Here is a 16,610-nt window from a genome sequence, read left to right as displayed (position 1 = left end):
ATACAGATATGGCCTACCAGGCTGAAAGGTCCCCCCCCCCCTCTTGCTCTAGCAGGACCAAGAGAGGGGACTCAGGGTATTGTTATTCAGATGAGGGCTAGCTCAGTTCTTACTGAAATCCATGGAGAAAAATATTTTATTTCTGTTCTATCTTTCTGACACGATGAAGACTAGGGGTGGTGTACAAGGGGTTCCCAGGCGGTTTCCTGTCCAGGCACTGACCTGCTTAACTTCAGGAATCATGCATCATGAGTACCATGCCTGGGTCAGAATGAGATGCAGCAAAGGACACAATGGAGAGGGTGCCAAACCAGCTTCTTGCTTCAGACATGGGGGTCACCGGGAGCAGGAGCTCCTGCCGTGCCCTGGTGTTCTTTCCAGGCATTTTGCTGGTTTAATTAATAAAGGTTGGGACTAATCCTGATTATACTGTTGAGCAGTGCCATCTGCTCAGTGGGGATGGGTTAGAGGAGGGAGAAGAGGCGGGGTGGAGGAAATGAACACAGTGGCTCACAAGCAGCACCTCCTTGGAGGGGCATATAATAATAATAATAATAATAATAATAATAATAATAATAATAATTAATAATAATATAATAATAATATCTTTATTGTCATATCCTCAAATACAGGCACTCTTGCTGCTGGGTGAGGGAAAGGGGCTGTCTGTTAGATATTTACCTAAGGAGTGGGAAGAAGCGGATTCAGAAAGGCATCCAATCTAGCCACATCCCCAATTAGTCACTGCTGTTTGCATGCCTTGTTAGAGTTCTTTGATGAGGATTAAACCAGCAGAAAGGAGCTGCTCCCTCGAGAGCTCCATGAAGTGGTGCCTTGTAGCCACTGCTCTAGTGTTTCTGTAACTTGTCTCATCACAAGATCCTTGTGTGCTTCCTCTCTGTCTCTCGTGATGCTGGTCCCTGCATTCTTAACATTGACCGTGCCCTGTGTTCCTAGTTCCTTTCCTCTAGTGCAAGGCAGCTTGCCGCTTTCCCGGTCATTTTTGGTGTTCTGGCCATTGTCTTATGTCCTTTGGTCAGCACACAGTTTTGTGGGGATGACACTTTGAAGAAAGTATGGCAGGTGCTAAGCCAGAGTCATCTCCTTGCAAGGGCTGCCAACAAGTTCCATTGTAATACCCTCCACTCCTCCTGCCATGATTGCTGGCCCTTCTTGCCTCTGAGCTTGTAATGGAGAGGCCAGTTATTGCTCCTTTGGAGAATAGATCTGTCCCTGGGCCTCAGAATAACAGGAATCAGTATTCATACTCCTCCCATGAGAAGAGAGATCTGTGTCTCCTTAGAAAGCTAAAATGAGCACTCTGTGTGTGTTTGTGTGGAGGTCTGTATCAGCAGCTAAAGACCAATTCCCCCTTTTTACAATGTAAAATTTATACCCTATCATTCTTCTCCCTCTAAGTTGTCCACAAACTTGATGCTTGTATTGCTTTTTGGCAGAGAAGCACTCTTGCTTCATTAACAAGGAGCTCGGTGGCTTTTGATCTCTCTCTCTCTCTCCCACCCCCCGCCATCCCTATGGGACAAAATGCAAACTGTATATGGCAAAGGAGCAATATCTTTTTAGTGCATGACATTTTAGTTTTCATCTCTCCTTCTCTTGGGTACTCTTTCCTTTACTTACCACTAGAGCACCTAACCATCTAGCTCAGGCATAGGCAATCTTCGGACCTCCAGATGTTTTGGACTACAGTTCCCATAATCCCTGACCACTGGTCCTGTTAGCTAGGGATCATGGGAGTTGTAGGCCAAAAAATCTGGAGGGCCCAAGGTTGTCTGTGCCTGATCTAGCTGTCTGACTTTGTGCTCAGTGTACAGGCACAACCAATCTAGGGTCTGTGGTAAAGTGCTGGGGAAACCGTGATGTTTTACTCACACCACACCCGTAAAAATGTAGCAGAATGAGAATGTGCATAAGTTGAAAGCAAAATATTTGCATCCAAATCTTCACTGCTTCTTTTTTTGCCTATACTTGCCCTTGGGAATTTGAGCTTGTGGATAAGAATAACCATGGACAGATGGGTTTAATCAATCTTGAGAGGTTATTTGAACGAGAGCCTTAATGCCTAGAGAGCGTTCTTGCGATGGTCTCCAGCCTCTCAACCAGCACAGGCGCAAGTTAAGTATGGAGAGCCACCCTGAAAAATGCTGTGTGAATTGAAGTGTTACATCCACATTTGAATATATTGGTATATCACTCTGGTAAATTATGCAAACTAGGCAGTCACTAAGCCGCAGCTGGTAGATAAGTAATGTGTGTACAAATTTTTCATCACTATGTCCCTGAAATTTGGTTCCAAATGTGATTGGTACCAAAGTTTTTCTTGATCACATAATATCTTTATTGCTATATGCATGAGAGTCTCCCTTGTAAATTGTCAAAGGAAATGATTGCAGCTGCTTGAGGAGCGGGAAAAGAGCTGAGAACCTCTGTCTTCCTGGAATGTTTCCCTCATTCAGGAAAAAAAGAGAAACCGAAGCCTCAACCCTCAAGTTACAACAGCAAAGTCAGTTTGTCTCTTTGGATGTTGTCATGGTCTGGAGAAGACATCACTGGGGAGACGTAAGAATTGCTTGCTGTCTTTCTCTCTTTTAAAATGTTAGGGTCTAAGAGGAAAGATTTCAGGTGCACAGAGCTGGAACATTCCTTCCTTCATTTCTTTATAGGCGTGTAAGCATTCTAAACAAACTTTATCATTGCAGGGGGTTAGACTAGATGACCCTTGGCTCCCTGACAACCGTACAATTCTATGACCTAGCCTTTTGAAAAATTCTGGATTTTTTAAAAGGTTCAAGCATTTAAGCATTAGATGTGGATATAGTTTTATGGAAAGTGTACAAACATGATAAGTAATATTCTCCAAGGTCGGAAATCTTACTGTGGCCCATGGACCTAGCCAATCTCATCTGATAAGCTGTGCTTAGTCAGCACATGGTAATAGACAGTGGGGGGCTATAGTGGAGAGAATTTATAAAATGGGCAAAACTTTCCAAAGCTTCACAGTGGTAAAACGTTGTGGTTTTGCACATCTGTGCACAACCCTGGCACCTCTGAGCTGGCAGGCTGTAAAACGTGGGTTAAATTCTGGGTCAGAACTCTAGGCTTGTACCCAAAGCAGCACTAAGCCTTTCCTTCCATGGAACTTTCCCTTACACAATGGAACTTTCCTCCCCCTTACACCCTCTAAATCTGTTCTGCATCCCCCCCCCCACTTCTGGAGAAGAATTGGGGAGGAGATGTGGGGGGAGTTTCATTATTCAAGGGTAAATCATTGCACTAATGGCAGGAGGTCGTGGGATACTTCACCTAATCTGGCTGTCACCTATTCCTGGTGTGGGACATAAACTTTTGGCTGGAAAAATACGAAGCTACTGCCAGTGGTACCTCGGGTTACATACACTTCAGGTTACAGACTCCGCTAACCCAGAAATAGTACCTCAGGTTAAGAACTTTGCTTCAGGATGAGAACAGAAATCGTGCGGCGGCGGCAGCGGGAGGCCCCATTAGCTAAAAGAGGTGCTTCAGGTTAAGAACAGTTTCAGGTTAAGAACGGACCTCCAGAACGAATTACAGTACTTAACCCGAGGTACCACTGTAATTCCGGAACAAGACTTGCTGCCTCCCTGCCCCCCAATTTATCCTCTTTCCACTCCCTTCTCCACACAAGCTCACTTGCTATTGGTGCTTTTTGACACCCCCCCAACTTTCTTCTCTTATTTTTTTTGTACATGGCCCTTTTCTCAAAGGACCTGGGGGCGGCGGTATGCACGAGGCTTTTCACAACAACCCCCACAGTCCTGTATGTTGATTACATAACTACGTCTGCTACATGGATGGTACATGAGGGAAGCAGGCAACTATTTCTGTGATGTCAGCTGCTCTTCCTTTTTCCTCCAGCAGACACCAATTGCCGCCGGCTCCCCAGGAGTGAACATGCCAGTTCCCACTAGCCTTTTCCCACGTGACTGTATAGCTGCACACACACTTAGAGGGAGGCTCATCGCTCAGCAACAGAGCTCAAACTTTGCATGCAGAAGCTTCCCAGCTTCAGTCTCCATTTAGGCCTGGGAAAGACTCATCTGACATCTTGGAGAGAGAGCTGCTGCCATTTGGCGTAGGTTGAAGCTTGCTGGACTGATGGTCTAAGGCAGCTTCAGCTGTAAATCCGCTCTGTATTGAGAACCATGAAGATTGAAATCTTGCTTTATTTTTAGGGCAAGGACCATAGCTCAGCAGTAGAGCATGTTTTGTATACAGAAAGTCCCACATTCAATCTTCTCATTAATAGGATCAGGTGAAGGGAAAAGCCTGCCCCCCTGTCTCTGATACTTTGGAAGGCTGCTGCCAGTCAGAGTACACAATGCTGGGCAAGATTTTTTAAAAAATGGCCTATGAAGCTGCCTATTTCCGCCAATTCAGGAAGGCTGGAGTTTGGGGTTTTGCTTCAGCAGTGAAGTAGCTCAGACCAGGAACTTGTAGAGGAAATTGAGGCTCCATCCCTTCCTGGTTTTCAACCAGATCCTGATCTGGGCTGTGTGCTTCCATTCACTTCCCTTTCCACCCTGTGTGCAGCTAGCTGGGCACTTTGGTGGCCCTGAAGCTTCTGCTTGACTCACCATCTTATTGGGTCCTGTGACTCTGGAGGAGATGGGGAGTAGGAAGTCTGAGTGCCAGCCAAAAACCCAAGCAGCTGGTATAGTCACCTTCAGTCCTAATGCGAGGCTGTTTGGACCCATCAGTTCTTCAGAATTTCTGAGGTTTAGATATCTGCTGGAGGGTCCAGTCCTCCCTCCCTCCGCTGAGGAGATTTCAAGTTCAAGGGCTGGGCAGGAATACGGACACTTTGCATTTATATACAGTGGTACCTCAGGTTACATACGCTTCAGGTTACATACGCTTCAGGTTACAGACTCTGCTAACCCAGAAATATTACCTCAGGTTAAGAAATTTGCTTCAGGATGAGAACAGAAATTGTGTTCCGGCGGCGTGGCAGCAGCAGGAGGCCCCATTAGCTAAAGTGGTGCTTCAGGTTAAGAACAGTTTCAGGTTAAGAACGGACCTCCAGAACGAATTAAGTACTTAACCCGAGGTACCACTGTACTGCTTTAGAGCATTCAGGGTGCTTGCAGTGCTCAGTACAGCAGGCTAATATGAGCACCCTCCTGTTGTAGATCCTGGGAGAGCCGTCTGACCACCTAGCTCGTGAGGGAGGGGATATTTGAAAGGGGTGTCGGGGACATAGTCCCTTAGCCACCACATAAGCTCCATTTTGTAAAATGCTGTCTTCTGCCAGAATCTAGCACGCCACTCACAGAATCATTAAGCAGAAGTGGTAGTAGTTTATTAGGGCTAGATGGCTGCTGGAAAAGCCATTGTCTGTGAAGACTCTCATTTTAAAAGCCAGTGTATCTTTACTATGTGCACTGGCACATAACGTTAAGAGACTGTAACTCTCCAGCCTTCGCTCAAGAAGTGTGTGCTGATGGATTCCTTAACTGGTGCAAAATTCTGTTCAGTCATAAGGCTTTCTAGGGCAGCAGCTGCCGGCAGTTTTAGCCCAGCTTCAGCTTTTCTGCTGGCTGTTACTCAGAAAAGCGCCCCCCCCCCCCCCGTGTCATACACAACCTGTCAGTCCAGATTGGCGACTCGGAGATTGACAGGGAAGCAGTCGTCAGGTAAAAGGCTTAGCTTCAAACCGTGAGAACAAGAGGCTTTAACAATATGTGGCAGTGCTCCCTTATTACAGCCCTTCCCTTGACTTGAAGACGGGCAATTTTATGTAGCAGGTTATGAAGAGAGGCTGTTTTTCTCTCTGGGAAGGCTGAGTTGCAAAGTCTTCTTCCTCTTCACTCAGCTATCATTCATAGACGATGGCAGTCTTGTGTGCAGGAAAGAAAAGTGTGGCTTATTGGAGCGGTGTGAGCCTAGATATCATTGTTGTCTGTAGTTTCTACGGCTGTGTCAATATGTATTCTGCAATTTGCTCCACCTGAGTTCATAATATTTTCTCTGTTAATTATGTACCCCTCTTTTTTTCTCTTTAAAGTAAATTTTGTCATTAGGGTGCAGTGCAATGCCTGTTTGGTCCAGTGACCCACCACACTCGAATCTCAGAGTACATTAATATATGGTGCTCAATTCAAAGTGCTGATTTTCACCTAAAAAGCCTTATGTGGCTCTGAACCCCAGTAGCTCAAGGGCCACCGCTTCCTAAATACATCAGCCAGGACCCTGTGTTTGTCATCTGAAGCCCTCCTCCATGTGTTTCCTCTAAGGGAGGTGTAGAAGGTGGTGGCATGAGAACGAGCTTTTCATTGGTGGCTTCTCCACTTGCGGAATGCTATACCCAGGGAGGCACATCTGGCACCATCACTATTTTTAGGTGCCAGGTACAAGTGTTGTTTCTTACCCAAGCTTTCAACCCTAAATTTGGAGCACATCAGATATTTCCAGTGGGTGGGATGTGTTCGGCTTACCTTTTGCATACGTCTGGATGTGTTTTCAGGTTTTTGTTTTGGATTTATACTGGGTTTACTTTTTATAATATTTTATAACTTGTCTTGAGTCACTTTCTTTGTGGGGGAATTAATAAGTGCAATAAATAAACAAATCCTTCTTTCTCAAAATGACATTTTTATATTTGTGAAGGAACTGTTGTCACGACAGGCTGGATGTGCGTGGGTGAAGGACCTCATGATTGCGGGAGATTAGGAGCTGTGGGGACAAGACAACACATTCTACATCACGTTTGCTTGTCCCATAGCTCTCAGTAGCAGCTTCCGCCACAACAATCAAACACTTATCTGTGTAGCTCCGCTCTTTCATTGGCATAATGTTGCCATGAATGTTCTTTTTTCCAATTTTTTAAATTGATTTTCAAGTTTATAACAAACATAAACAACAAAAAGAAAAAAACATTACAATATAAAAAACAATATAAAAAACAAAAAATACAACATTTATCCTAACTATTATAATCCCACTTTTTTTACCATTGTTAAATGACTTCCTCAGAGTTTCCATATGACTGATTGTAGCAGTTTTCCAATACTAATTTCAATAAAATTAACTTAATCAAATAACATCTTTCTTTCTTATCATATTCACTTCTATCCATAGTGTTATGCAATTTAAAACATTTAACTCCTAAGCCAATTTGGTACTCACAAATAGTACTACTTATATTAGAACATTTAACTAAATAATCCTTAAATTTCTTCCATTCTTCTTGGTACTCCTCCTCTTTCTGTCCGTGGATTCTTCCGGTCAGGTCGGCCAGCTCCAAAAAGTCTATCATCTTCATCTGCCAATGTTGCCATGAATGTTCTGGGACACTCTAGTCATGTTTGATGGAACTGGCTGTACATAAGTGTGTGAGAGCGCTGGGAAGTCTGAGAGGAGCCATGTTTTGTGTGTAGAGATGAAAGCACGGCATTAGAGCATGATAGGGGCTGTTGTTTGAATGTCCTGCTGTGAAACAACTATTTCCTTCCCCTAAATGTCTAATCTTTCCCTAAAAAGAAGTTGAGATAGTTGTTGAAGAGTTCCGATGGCTAACATTTTCTTTTCCCCCTCCTTTTCAAAGAGCCTTTTTAAAACGCTGGGGTTGTTGGAGTGGTCGAATTTTTCCTGGAATTGAGTGAGAAATTCAGAAGACTGAAGCCCAGGCTCACTGTCTACCTTTCACGGAGGCCCAGCCGTGAGAGGACAGAAGAAGGCACCTGGCGAATCATGACAGCGGACAAAGAGAAGGACAAAGAGAAAGACAAGGACCGGGACCGGGACAGAGACCGAGAGCGGGACAAGCGGGAGAAGGCACGGGAGAGCGAGAACTCGCGGCCCCGTCGGAGCTGCACCCTGGAAGGCGGAGCCAAGAATTACGCAGAGAGCGACCACAGTGAGGACGAGGACAATGACAACAACAGCGCCACCACAGAGGAGTCCACAAAGAAGAACAAGAAGAAACCCCCCAAGAAGAAATCTCGCTATGAGAGGACGGACAACGGAGAAATCACCTCTTTCATCACAGAGGATGATGTGGTCTACAGACCTGGAGGTAAGAGAGAGATCCTACTCTTTGGAATCTAAACCACATGGTGTGTTTGTGTTGCCCAGCCTAGTTTTCTTGGCTGAAGTTCACAGGGGAGGGAGGGATGTAAATTGCTGCCATAGCTGAATGGATAATTTTGACCAGTGCATGCTCTGTTGCGCCGAGAACTGACTTTTGTTGTTGTGTATGTAGCACCTTGTACACATGTGGTGCTTTAAGGAAGAATGAGACAATTGATCTCTATCTCTTGGGACTTGCTATTTAAAAATAAATGCAAAGTGAACAGAGGAGGGGTAAACCAGGAAATAATATGCAATGATTCAAATTAAATGAACATTGGCTTGCTTACAGTAGGGTATTGGGACTGAGGGCTATGGCAGAGGCTTCACTAAAAGGTTTTTTGAGGAGGGATTTGAAGTATGCAAGAAAGGTGATCACATGGGGACATTCTGGAGATTGTTCCAGCCATAAGGGCCAGTATGAGAGGGAGAGTGGAGCTGTTACACCAGGCATAGACAAACTCTGCCCTCCAGATGTTTTGGGACTACAATTCCCATCATCCCTGACCACTGGTCCTATTAGCTAGGGCTCATGGGAGTTGTAGTCCCAAAACATATGGAGGGCCGAGTTTACCTATGTCTGTGTTACACAGAGCAGGAGACCTTCAGATTTCTAAGGGTGATGGAGTTGGATGAGTGAAGGTCGCAGGTGTGCTGGGCTATAAGGGCAGAGAGATGCAGGGGAGGGGGAGGAAGTCTATGGAGGGTTTTGCAGGCAAGGAGAAGAAACATGTCCAAGTTCTACAAACACCCAATGATTTATTTTTATATATACTTTTATACATATAAAATTATTGCATTTTTGTAGAATTAAAGGTAAGGGCATGTTACATGAGCTTGTTTAAAAAAAAAAAAACAACCACCATTAAGCTGACCACTTATCTGTCTTTTTAATATTGCCCCAAACCTGCTGCCTTTAAGGCGGGCGTTCCCCGCTCCTCAGGGTAGCGGATGCTCCAGTTCCATGACTACTTGCAGTGCTCTTGTTTCCACCAGGATGTGTGTATTTATTCCTGATTCTCTTATCAAAAGAGCAAGCTTACAAGCACTACTATATTTGTCATCTGCTCTGCTGTAAAAAAAAAAAAAATCATTGGCATGCTGGAAGAGCGCTGTGGGAAGGAAAGACTGATGTGCTTTTCAAAAGAAGAGGGGGAAAACACCGATGGAAATAAATCACCAGAAACAATTTTTCTAATGTGTTGTGTTGATAGAATGCTTAACGCTCTGGGCTTGTGTGGAGTCACAGGCAAATCTTGTAGCTTTTAAGTTGTGCATACTGAATTCTACCTGGAAACAGCATTGCCCTAGTCCTGTGGGGTTGATAGGGGTAAAGTTTGATAGCCTTGGGGCCAGGGTAGATGTAATGGGGTCAGGAAGACTGCTCCCCTACCGGGGCAAATTCTTCTGCCAGCTACAGTTAACTCTACAGTGCAGATATTAACTTGTGAAATGTATCAGTTACAGATAGGTAGCCGTGTTGGTCTGCCATAGTCAAAACAAAAAAAATTCCTTCCAGTAGCACCTTAAAGACCAACTAAGTTAGTTCTTGGTATGAGCTTTCGTGTGCATGCACACTTCTTCAGATACACTGAAACAGAAGTTGCCAGATCCTTCTATATAGTGAGAAGGTGGGGAGGGGTATTACTCAGAAGGGTGGTGGGAATGGGTGATTGGCAGATAGCTGTGATGAGCCTGTTGACGACTCTTAACGACTGCAATAGGTCTTACAGGAAAAAGCAAGGGGTGAGAAGGTGAAAAATGGCTTTGTCATGTATAATGAGATAAGAATCCAATGTCTTTGTTCAGACCAGGTCTCTCCATGGTTTTAAGTTTGGTAATGAGTTGCAATTCAGCAGCTTCTCTTTCCAGTCTATTTCTGAAATTCCTTTGTAGTAAAACAGCTACTTTGAGATCTTGTATAGAATGTCCTGGGAGATTGAAGTGTTCTCCTACTGGTTTCTCTGTCTTGTGATTCTTGATGTCAGATTTATGTCCGTTTATTCTTTGGCGTAAGGTTTGGCCTGTTTGTCCAATATAGAGAGCTGAAGGACACTGTTGGCATTTGATGGCATACACAATGTTAGACGATGAGCAATTAAATAGTCCCGAGATGGTATGTGTGATGTTGTTGGGGCCAGTAATGGTGTTGTCCGGGTGAATGTGGCAGCAAAGTTGGCATCTGGGTTTATTGCAGGCTCTGGTGCCAGTGTCCGTGTTAAGTCTGGTTGTAGTATTATTGTGGGTTAGGAGTTGTTTAAGATTGGGTGGCTGTCTGTAGGCAATGAAAGGTCTTCCTCCCAGAGCTTGAGAAAGAGAACTGTCATTGTCCAGGAGAGGTTGTAGATCTCTGATGATGCGTTGTTACTGTTACTGTTTGTGAAATGTATATTAGTTCCTTTCTGACACACAGCTTTTCCTCCCCCCTAATTAGTCCTTTGTGGTGCATTGATGGCTCAGCATGCATCCCTTAGAAACAGGGCCTTCTCAGTAATGGCACGAGCTTTGTGGGGCTCCCTCCCTAGAGAGGTTTGTCAGACCCTCAACAGCATATTCTTTTAGGTGTTTGGGTAGATAGAACTTGGCTTTTTCAATAAGCCAGGGATGGAGGAGCCTGTGTACCTCCAGAAGTTGTTGGAGTGCAACTCTCACCATCCCTGACCATAGACCATGTAGGCTGGGGCTGATGGGAGTTAGAGTCCTGGCAACATCTGGAGGGCCATACATTCCCTACAGTTAATTTGCCTCCACTCTTTTACACTCCCAAGCCATTGCTGAGAGCCATTCGGTCATTTGTTTGTGTGAGGCAGGGGTCAGGGCTGGGGAGCAAAACTTTTTTGGGGTCAGAGGATCAAGAGCCCTTGGAGCGCATTAAGAGCAGCTGTTCAGGCTCACAGCAGTGGGTGGTGACCATGCAGTGGTGTGGTGTGGTGTGGTGTGGTGTGGTGTGGTGTGGTGTGGTGTGGTGTGGTGTGTGTGTGTGTGTGTGTGTGTGACTGCGTGACTGCAGTTGAAGAACCTGACTTGAAATTGAGATTATTTGCTTGCAAGCATAGCTTGCCTTCTAAAATCAGGAACAATTAGCACCCTTGTTTGCCAAAAAGGTCTTCTCATCTCTGGTACAGATTTGCTTTCATGGAGGTGCTGAGGTTTAACTCTGTCTCCCACCCCTCTCTCCTGCTTGCTGTATAATATATCTGGAGCCCTGATCAGTTAACAGCAGGGCTGGGAAGGGATTCGACAAGAGAAACCAAACCTGCCTTGGATTTCCCTCCACTTTGGGTGATTTCAAGGTATATGGTGCTTTGAATTGGGCACCACAAATTACAGTGTCTGTGAACACGACACCCCCGAAGCACTCTTTAAACGCTCAGGATCATTATTTGTAAAAGTCTGAGGGAAACAAACACTGCCTCGGCACCATATTCCTGCTTTGTAAAGCATTAACAATACACTACGTTGTTCAGGTCACTTGGATCACTGCCTCAGGTGGAAAGAAACCCCCGTAATTGGGAGTGTAGTGTTGCCACAGGCCATTAGACACCTGTCACTTGTAATTCCATCCAGGATGGAAGGTGGCCTCTGTTTAATAGTGCATTGCACCATCCCCTCCTTTTCTCCTCCTACTCCTGGAAGGCTTGTATGCTGATTCAAGAGGAGGAGTCCACCCAGCTCTGGTAGTCACTTCCATGCTTGGTTCATCAGATTCAGCACCAGAGTTATTTGGATGGGCTAGTGGGAAACATGGGCAAAGCCTGCCCCAGGTGTGCTTATCTCTCTAATCCAGGGGTTGACAATCTAGTCCCTACTGCCCACTAGTGGGTGTTTCAGGATTCTAGGTGGGCAGTGGGGGGTTCTATGGCAGAAGCTGAGTCCCCCTTCTATTGAGCACTGGCGAGTGGTAAGGAAATTTTAGCATCAAGAAACATGCGTTAGTGGGTGGTAGGTATAAGAAGGTTGACTACCCCTGCTCTAATATGTTAGAGGAGCTGACCTCTAAAAGTAAGCAAGGCTTTAGTGAGGGCACTTTTGATTTATCATGTGGAAGTGGGGTAGTCTTACTCATGCAATGGTAAAAAGCTTTGCTTTAGGACAGGTGTTAGCAAACTTTTTCAGACCTTGTGGGGGGCCGGACTATATTTGGAAAAAAAATAATAATGAACGAATTCCTATGCCCTACAAATAACCCAGAGATGCATTTTAAACAAAAGCACACATTCTACTCATGTGAAAACACGCTGATTCCCGGACCATCCGCAGGCCAGATTTAGAAGACGATTGGGCTGGATCTGGCCCCCGGGCCTTAGTCTGCCTACCCATGCTTTAGGGTTTGGTGCTGATTTGTGGAGAGAAACAAAGATTTCCGTGCCCTGGAAAGGCTTGTGGTTCTAGCCTATGCCTTTGGGAAGGTCAAAGTGATACATATGAGCTGCATTAGTGTTGGATTGACATCTGCTGAAAAGGACTGAAGGCCTAGGACCGCATCAGCAGAAGATGCTTCCTTGATTTCCCCCTTTTTTCGAAGCGTAGAGAGGTAGTTAAATAATGCAAAGTAAACTTTGGCATAGTATACAACAACACCTATATGAATGTAACATTACAAACTAACAGGGAGGGGGGGAAACTTGTCCCAAGTAGCTTCCTAGTTATATGAGAAGCTAGTGCTTTGGTATTAGACAGTGAAGAGGCAGGTGCCAAGAGGCAGAATGGCTGGACATGGGAAGTTGGTGATTGGTGGTGAGCATCAGGCTGTGCCGACTTGCAGCTTTGGACAATTTAGCATTGTGTTTTATTGTACCCCAAATTTCCAAAATGGGTACGCTTCCGTGCAGTACAAGCATGGAACTTGCTATCATAAGCTGAGAGTTGTTAAGAGACTGCTGCTCCCTCCAGAGAGCTACAATTCCCAGGGTTCCCTGAGAAGAGGACTTGATTGTTAAGTGCCTTTGGGAATTGTAGGTCTGGGAGGGGAATAGGGGTATACTAACAACTCTTGATACCCTTTAACCCTACAGCTCCCAGAATTCTTTGGGGGAAGCCATGACTGTTTAAAGTGGTATTATGGTGCTTTAAATGTATGGTGCAGATGTGGCCTCGCCTGCTTGCTAGTTGTCTTTATCCTGCTCTTGTTTAAGGGGCAGCCCATCATGCTTATCCCCTCCCTTTATCCCAGGTGGCTTCTATTGTCTCCCCCCCCCCCGCCCCACTTGCATTTCAAACCTTTTCCTGGCTTTTGTCAAAACAACTTGTCACAATAGCAAAATTGATTTACTGCACACCACATGCATCCCGATTTGCTTACAGCCCGTTCCTTCATCATGAAAAAACCGGTGGAGGGCTTTGTGAGTTCTAATATACAAGGCTGCTAAAATGACTGCTCTTCCCTTTGGTGTTAGTCAGATTATTTGGGGTTACAGTTGTTGCTTCAACTCCATCACCGCCACTAGACCCGTTTATTTTGCAGATTTTCACCAGTGTTAACATAAAAAGAGGGTCTGGCTGCTGGATCAGGCCCTAAGTCTCTTTAGTCCAGTATCTATGAACAGTACATTTTTGATTGGTTCTGTCAGGGAGGCAAGTGGGTACTTTCTGCAGCCCTCAAGTGGCATTGAGTGGTTTTTATTATTTAAAAATGAGGATGGTGGCTTTGAGAGCAGAGAAAACTGCCTTATGCTACATCAAACTCTTTGTTTCTCTAGGCCAGGATTGTCTCTTCTGGCTCTCAGCCCCTTTTCCATGGGCTCAGGTGGCAAGTGGTCTTTACCATCTCCTTCTGACCCTGTTTAGCTAGAGATGCCAAGGATTTGAGCTCCTGCAGGCAAAGTATGTGCTCTGCCTCTTAACTACTGTCCTACCCATTCTTTCTCAAATGGCCAGGCTCCCTTTCACCGCTGCAAAATACGGACTTGCCACTGAAGAAGGGTAGCCCCTTGTTGAGTTTCTCTTCCTTTCTACTGTGCAGTGAAATCGCCTCCCCACCCCATCCCAAAAAATCACCACACTGTGACATTTAGGGAAGAACTTAGGGAAACCACATATTTTTGTCACATGGAGCTTTCTTTGTTTTTGGGGAGGGCAATATTGGTCCCAGTCACCTGGCTGGCAGAAGAGGTGTGGGAAAGCCATTGCATCTTCCTTTCTCTCCCTGCTGGCAGTCAGATAATTAAGTGCTGATATATTAAAAGCAAAACACCCTCCCTGGCTCTTGGCACCTGCACCTGTCTAATGCAACGAGATTGAGATTCTTGATGGAGGGTAGAATTGCTGGCAATCCAGCCATAGCATTCCTGCAATAGGCAGTCATGGAGATCTTGGTGGCATTTGCAGACGCCTCTCCAAAACGTTAGCATGCTTGTTCTGTGGTCCTCCATTGTTCTCCCACACATATCCCTCTTGGGCAAAAGCAGCTAAAAAGCATTTTCCCTGGATTGCATATTGCTGCTTAGAAAAGCAAGACCCTGCCAGTTTTTGGATGGCAATCAGAAGGCCTGAGGTGAAAATGGTAGGGGCAGGAGAGATTAGCTGAACAGAGGGGTGGGGTAGGGAGGAGGGGCAGGGAGAGCTATTGCATTCTGCAGGCTGCTTGCCTCTCATCTTTAGCAGATGGATATGAGGACACTGTCATTTTTGCTTTGGCTATCCAGAACCATTTAAAAGGATCTACAAGGATTAAAAGGATTTGTGAGGATCCATTCCAACAATGGCATCAGCAACTATATAAACAGCAAACAGGGCAATGGGAACAAACCCTGGTAACAGTGAGTAGGGGAATTTTTATATTTAGCTTTGGCTAAATAGAAGGTGGGAAGATCACCTTTCTGGCAAGGATTTCTTTTTTAAATAGTACCTTCCTGGGTTAGTATGTTGTCCTAAGGTGATGATTCTCAAATGTCAGATAGCCGAAGGGATAGTCCCCTCTGTCACCTGCCCCAAGTTGAAATTTGAGGCCTGTTTCACTCATGCATCTGCAAAGTTTCTCTTCCAGAGGTGGTTAGGGGGGCGGGAAACCTTATCAGTTGGCAGAGCCCCATCATCCCGCACTGTTTCTGCATGAATTTCACTGTTCTGGGTGTGATTGGAGGGAGACAAACTCAGAGTAGTAACCCAGGCAGAGAAGCTGTGTGCTGTCTCCTGGGAGGACAGGTAATTCAACTTCATCGTTGTATGGAGGGACGGTACTCTGTCATGGGACCGAGGTCAAAAACAACAACACTCCTTGGGGATGCTGGGAGGGCAGCTGCTCCCCCCCCCACACACACACACCAAGTAAATAAATAAAAATATCTAACTGACCAATTGTGTCACAAAAAACTCTGTTCTGGGTTCTGTTCCCCCTGACATAAAGCCTGTCCCCCAATAAATCCTGGCTACTACGTCCATGAATCTTTCTACCTGCTCATGTGGGTTTGTGGTTTGTTTTGTTGATTTGGTTTTTTATTTTTTTTTAAAAAAAAAGAAGGAAAAAGAAAAAGAAAGAAAGACAGACAGACAGACAGACAGACAGACAGACAGACAGACAGACAGACAAACTACCTCTGTATTCCATCACAGCTCAGGACAAACCCTCCCAGCCCACCTTAGATTTTGATATGGCATTGGTGTGTACTGCTTAGGGGGTGGGGAAATGTTTTTTTTTTAAAAAATCCCACATCTCTTGTGGACCCATGATTGACTGCACTGCGGACCACTGGAAGGTAATGATTGACAAGGAAATGCAGATACTTGTGTGGGTAATTTTGATTTAGGGAAACCTGTGTAATCAATGCATTATAGGAACTAGGCCAAGGGTCAGCAAACTTTTTCAGCAGGGGGCCAGTCCACTGTCCCTCAGACCTTGTGGGTGGGTGGGGGAGACTATATTTGGGGGGGGGGGGAAATGAACGAATTCCTATGCCCCACAAATAACCCAGAGATGCATTTTAAATAAAAGGGCACATTCTACTCATCTAAAAACACGCTGATTCCCGGATCATCCGCGGGCCGGATTTATAAGGTGATTGGGCTGGATCCGGCCCCTGGTTGCCTACCCGTAAACTAGTCTGTCGATTCAAGGCCACTGCTGGACCCAGCCTCCTCTTGATAGAATTGTGCTATGCTATTAGTTTTGTTTTTAATTATATTTTGAGTAGCGTCCTGCTTTTTATTGCAGTACTGTAGTACAAGCAATATAGGCTTGAATTTAGATATCATTCCACTAATGTTAATGGTGAACAAAAATGTTGATTTCCAGAAGAGTAGTAGTGTTTTAGTTCGCTGCAGCAGAAACAACAAAGGGTTTTATAGCACCTTAAAGACTAACAAATTTATTATGGCACAAGCTTCATCAGATGCATGGATGTGTAATTCCAAATTGACAGGCATATATACACATTTGGGTGTTGTGAAAAAGAATGAGGTTGGAGGGAAACTAATATGAAAAGAATGGCAGTGACTGTTACCTGGAACCAAAATGGTGAAAGTGACCGGTTGACAAGGCAGAACAT

General features: G+C 45.0%; 1 protein-coding gene across 13 annotated transcripts in view; it reads left to right on the top strand.

The window, feature by feature from the left end:
* The window catches only part of RERE (arginine-glutamic acid dipeptide repeats), a 346,045-nt gene that overhangs the window by 107,682 nt on the left and 221,753 nt on the right, over nt 1–16,610 (top strand). For all 13 annotated transcript variants that reach the window (XM_028740762.2, XM_077931377.1, XM_028740768.2 and 10 more), the window contains one exon: nt 7,604–8,074. In XM_028740762.2, coding sequence (XP_028596595.2) covers nt 7,750–8,074 — 325 coding nt within the window. In that variant the 5' untranslated portion in view covers nt 7,604–7,749. The remainder of the gene's footprint in view (nt 1–7,603; nt 8,075–16,610) is intronic.

This window comes from Podarcis muralis, chromosome 7 (genome assembly GCF_964188315.1).
Source record: "Podarcis muralis chromosome 7, rPodMur119.hap1.1, whole genome shotgun sequence".
NCBI lineage: Eukaryota > Metazoa > Chordata > Lepidosauria > Squamata > Lacertidae > Podarcis > Podarcis muralis.
The sequence above is the reverse complement of the archived record's forward strand: the minus strand, read 5'-3'. Positions and strand labels throughout refer to the sequence as shown.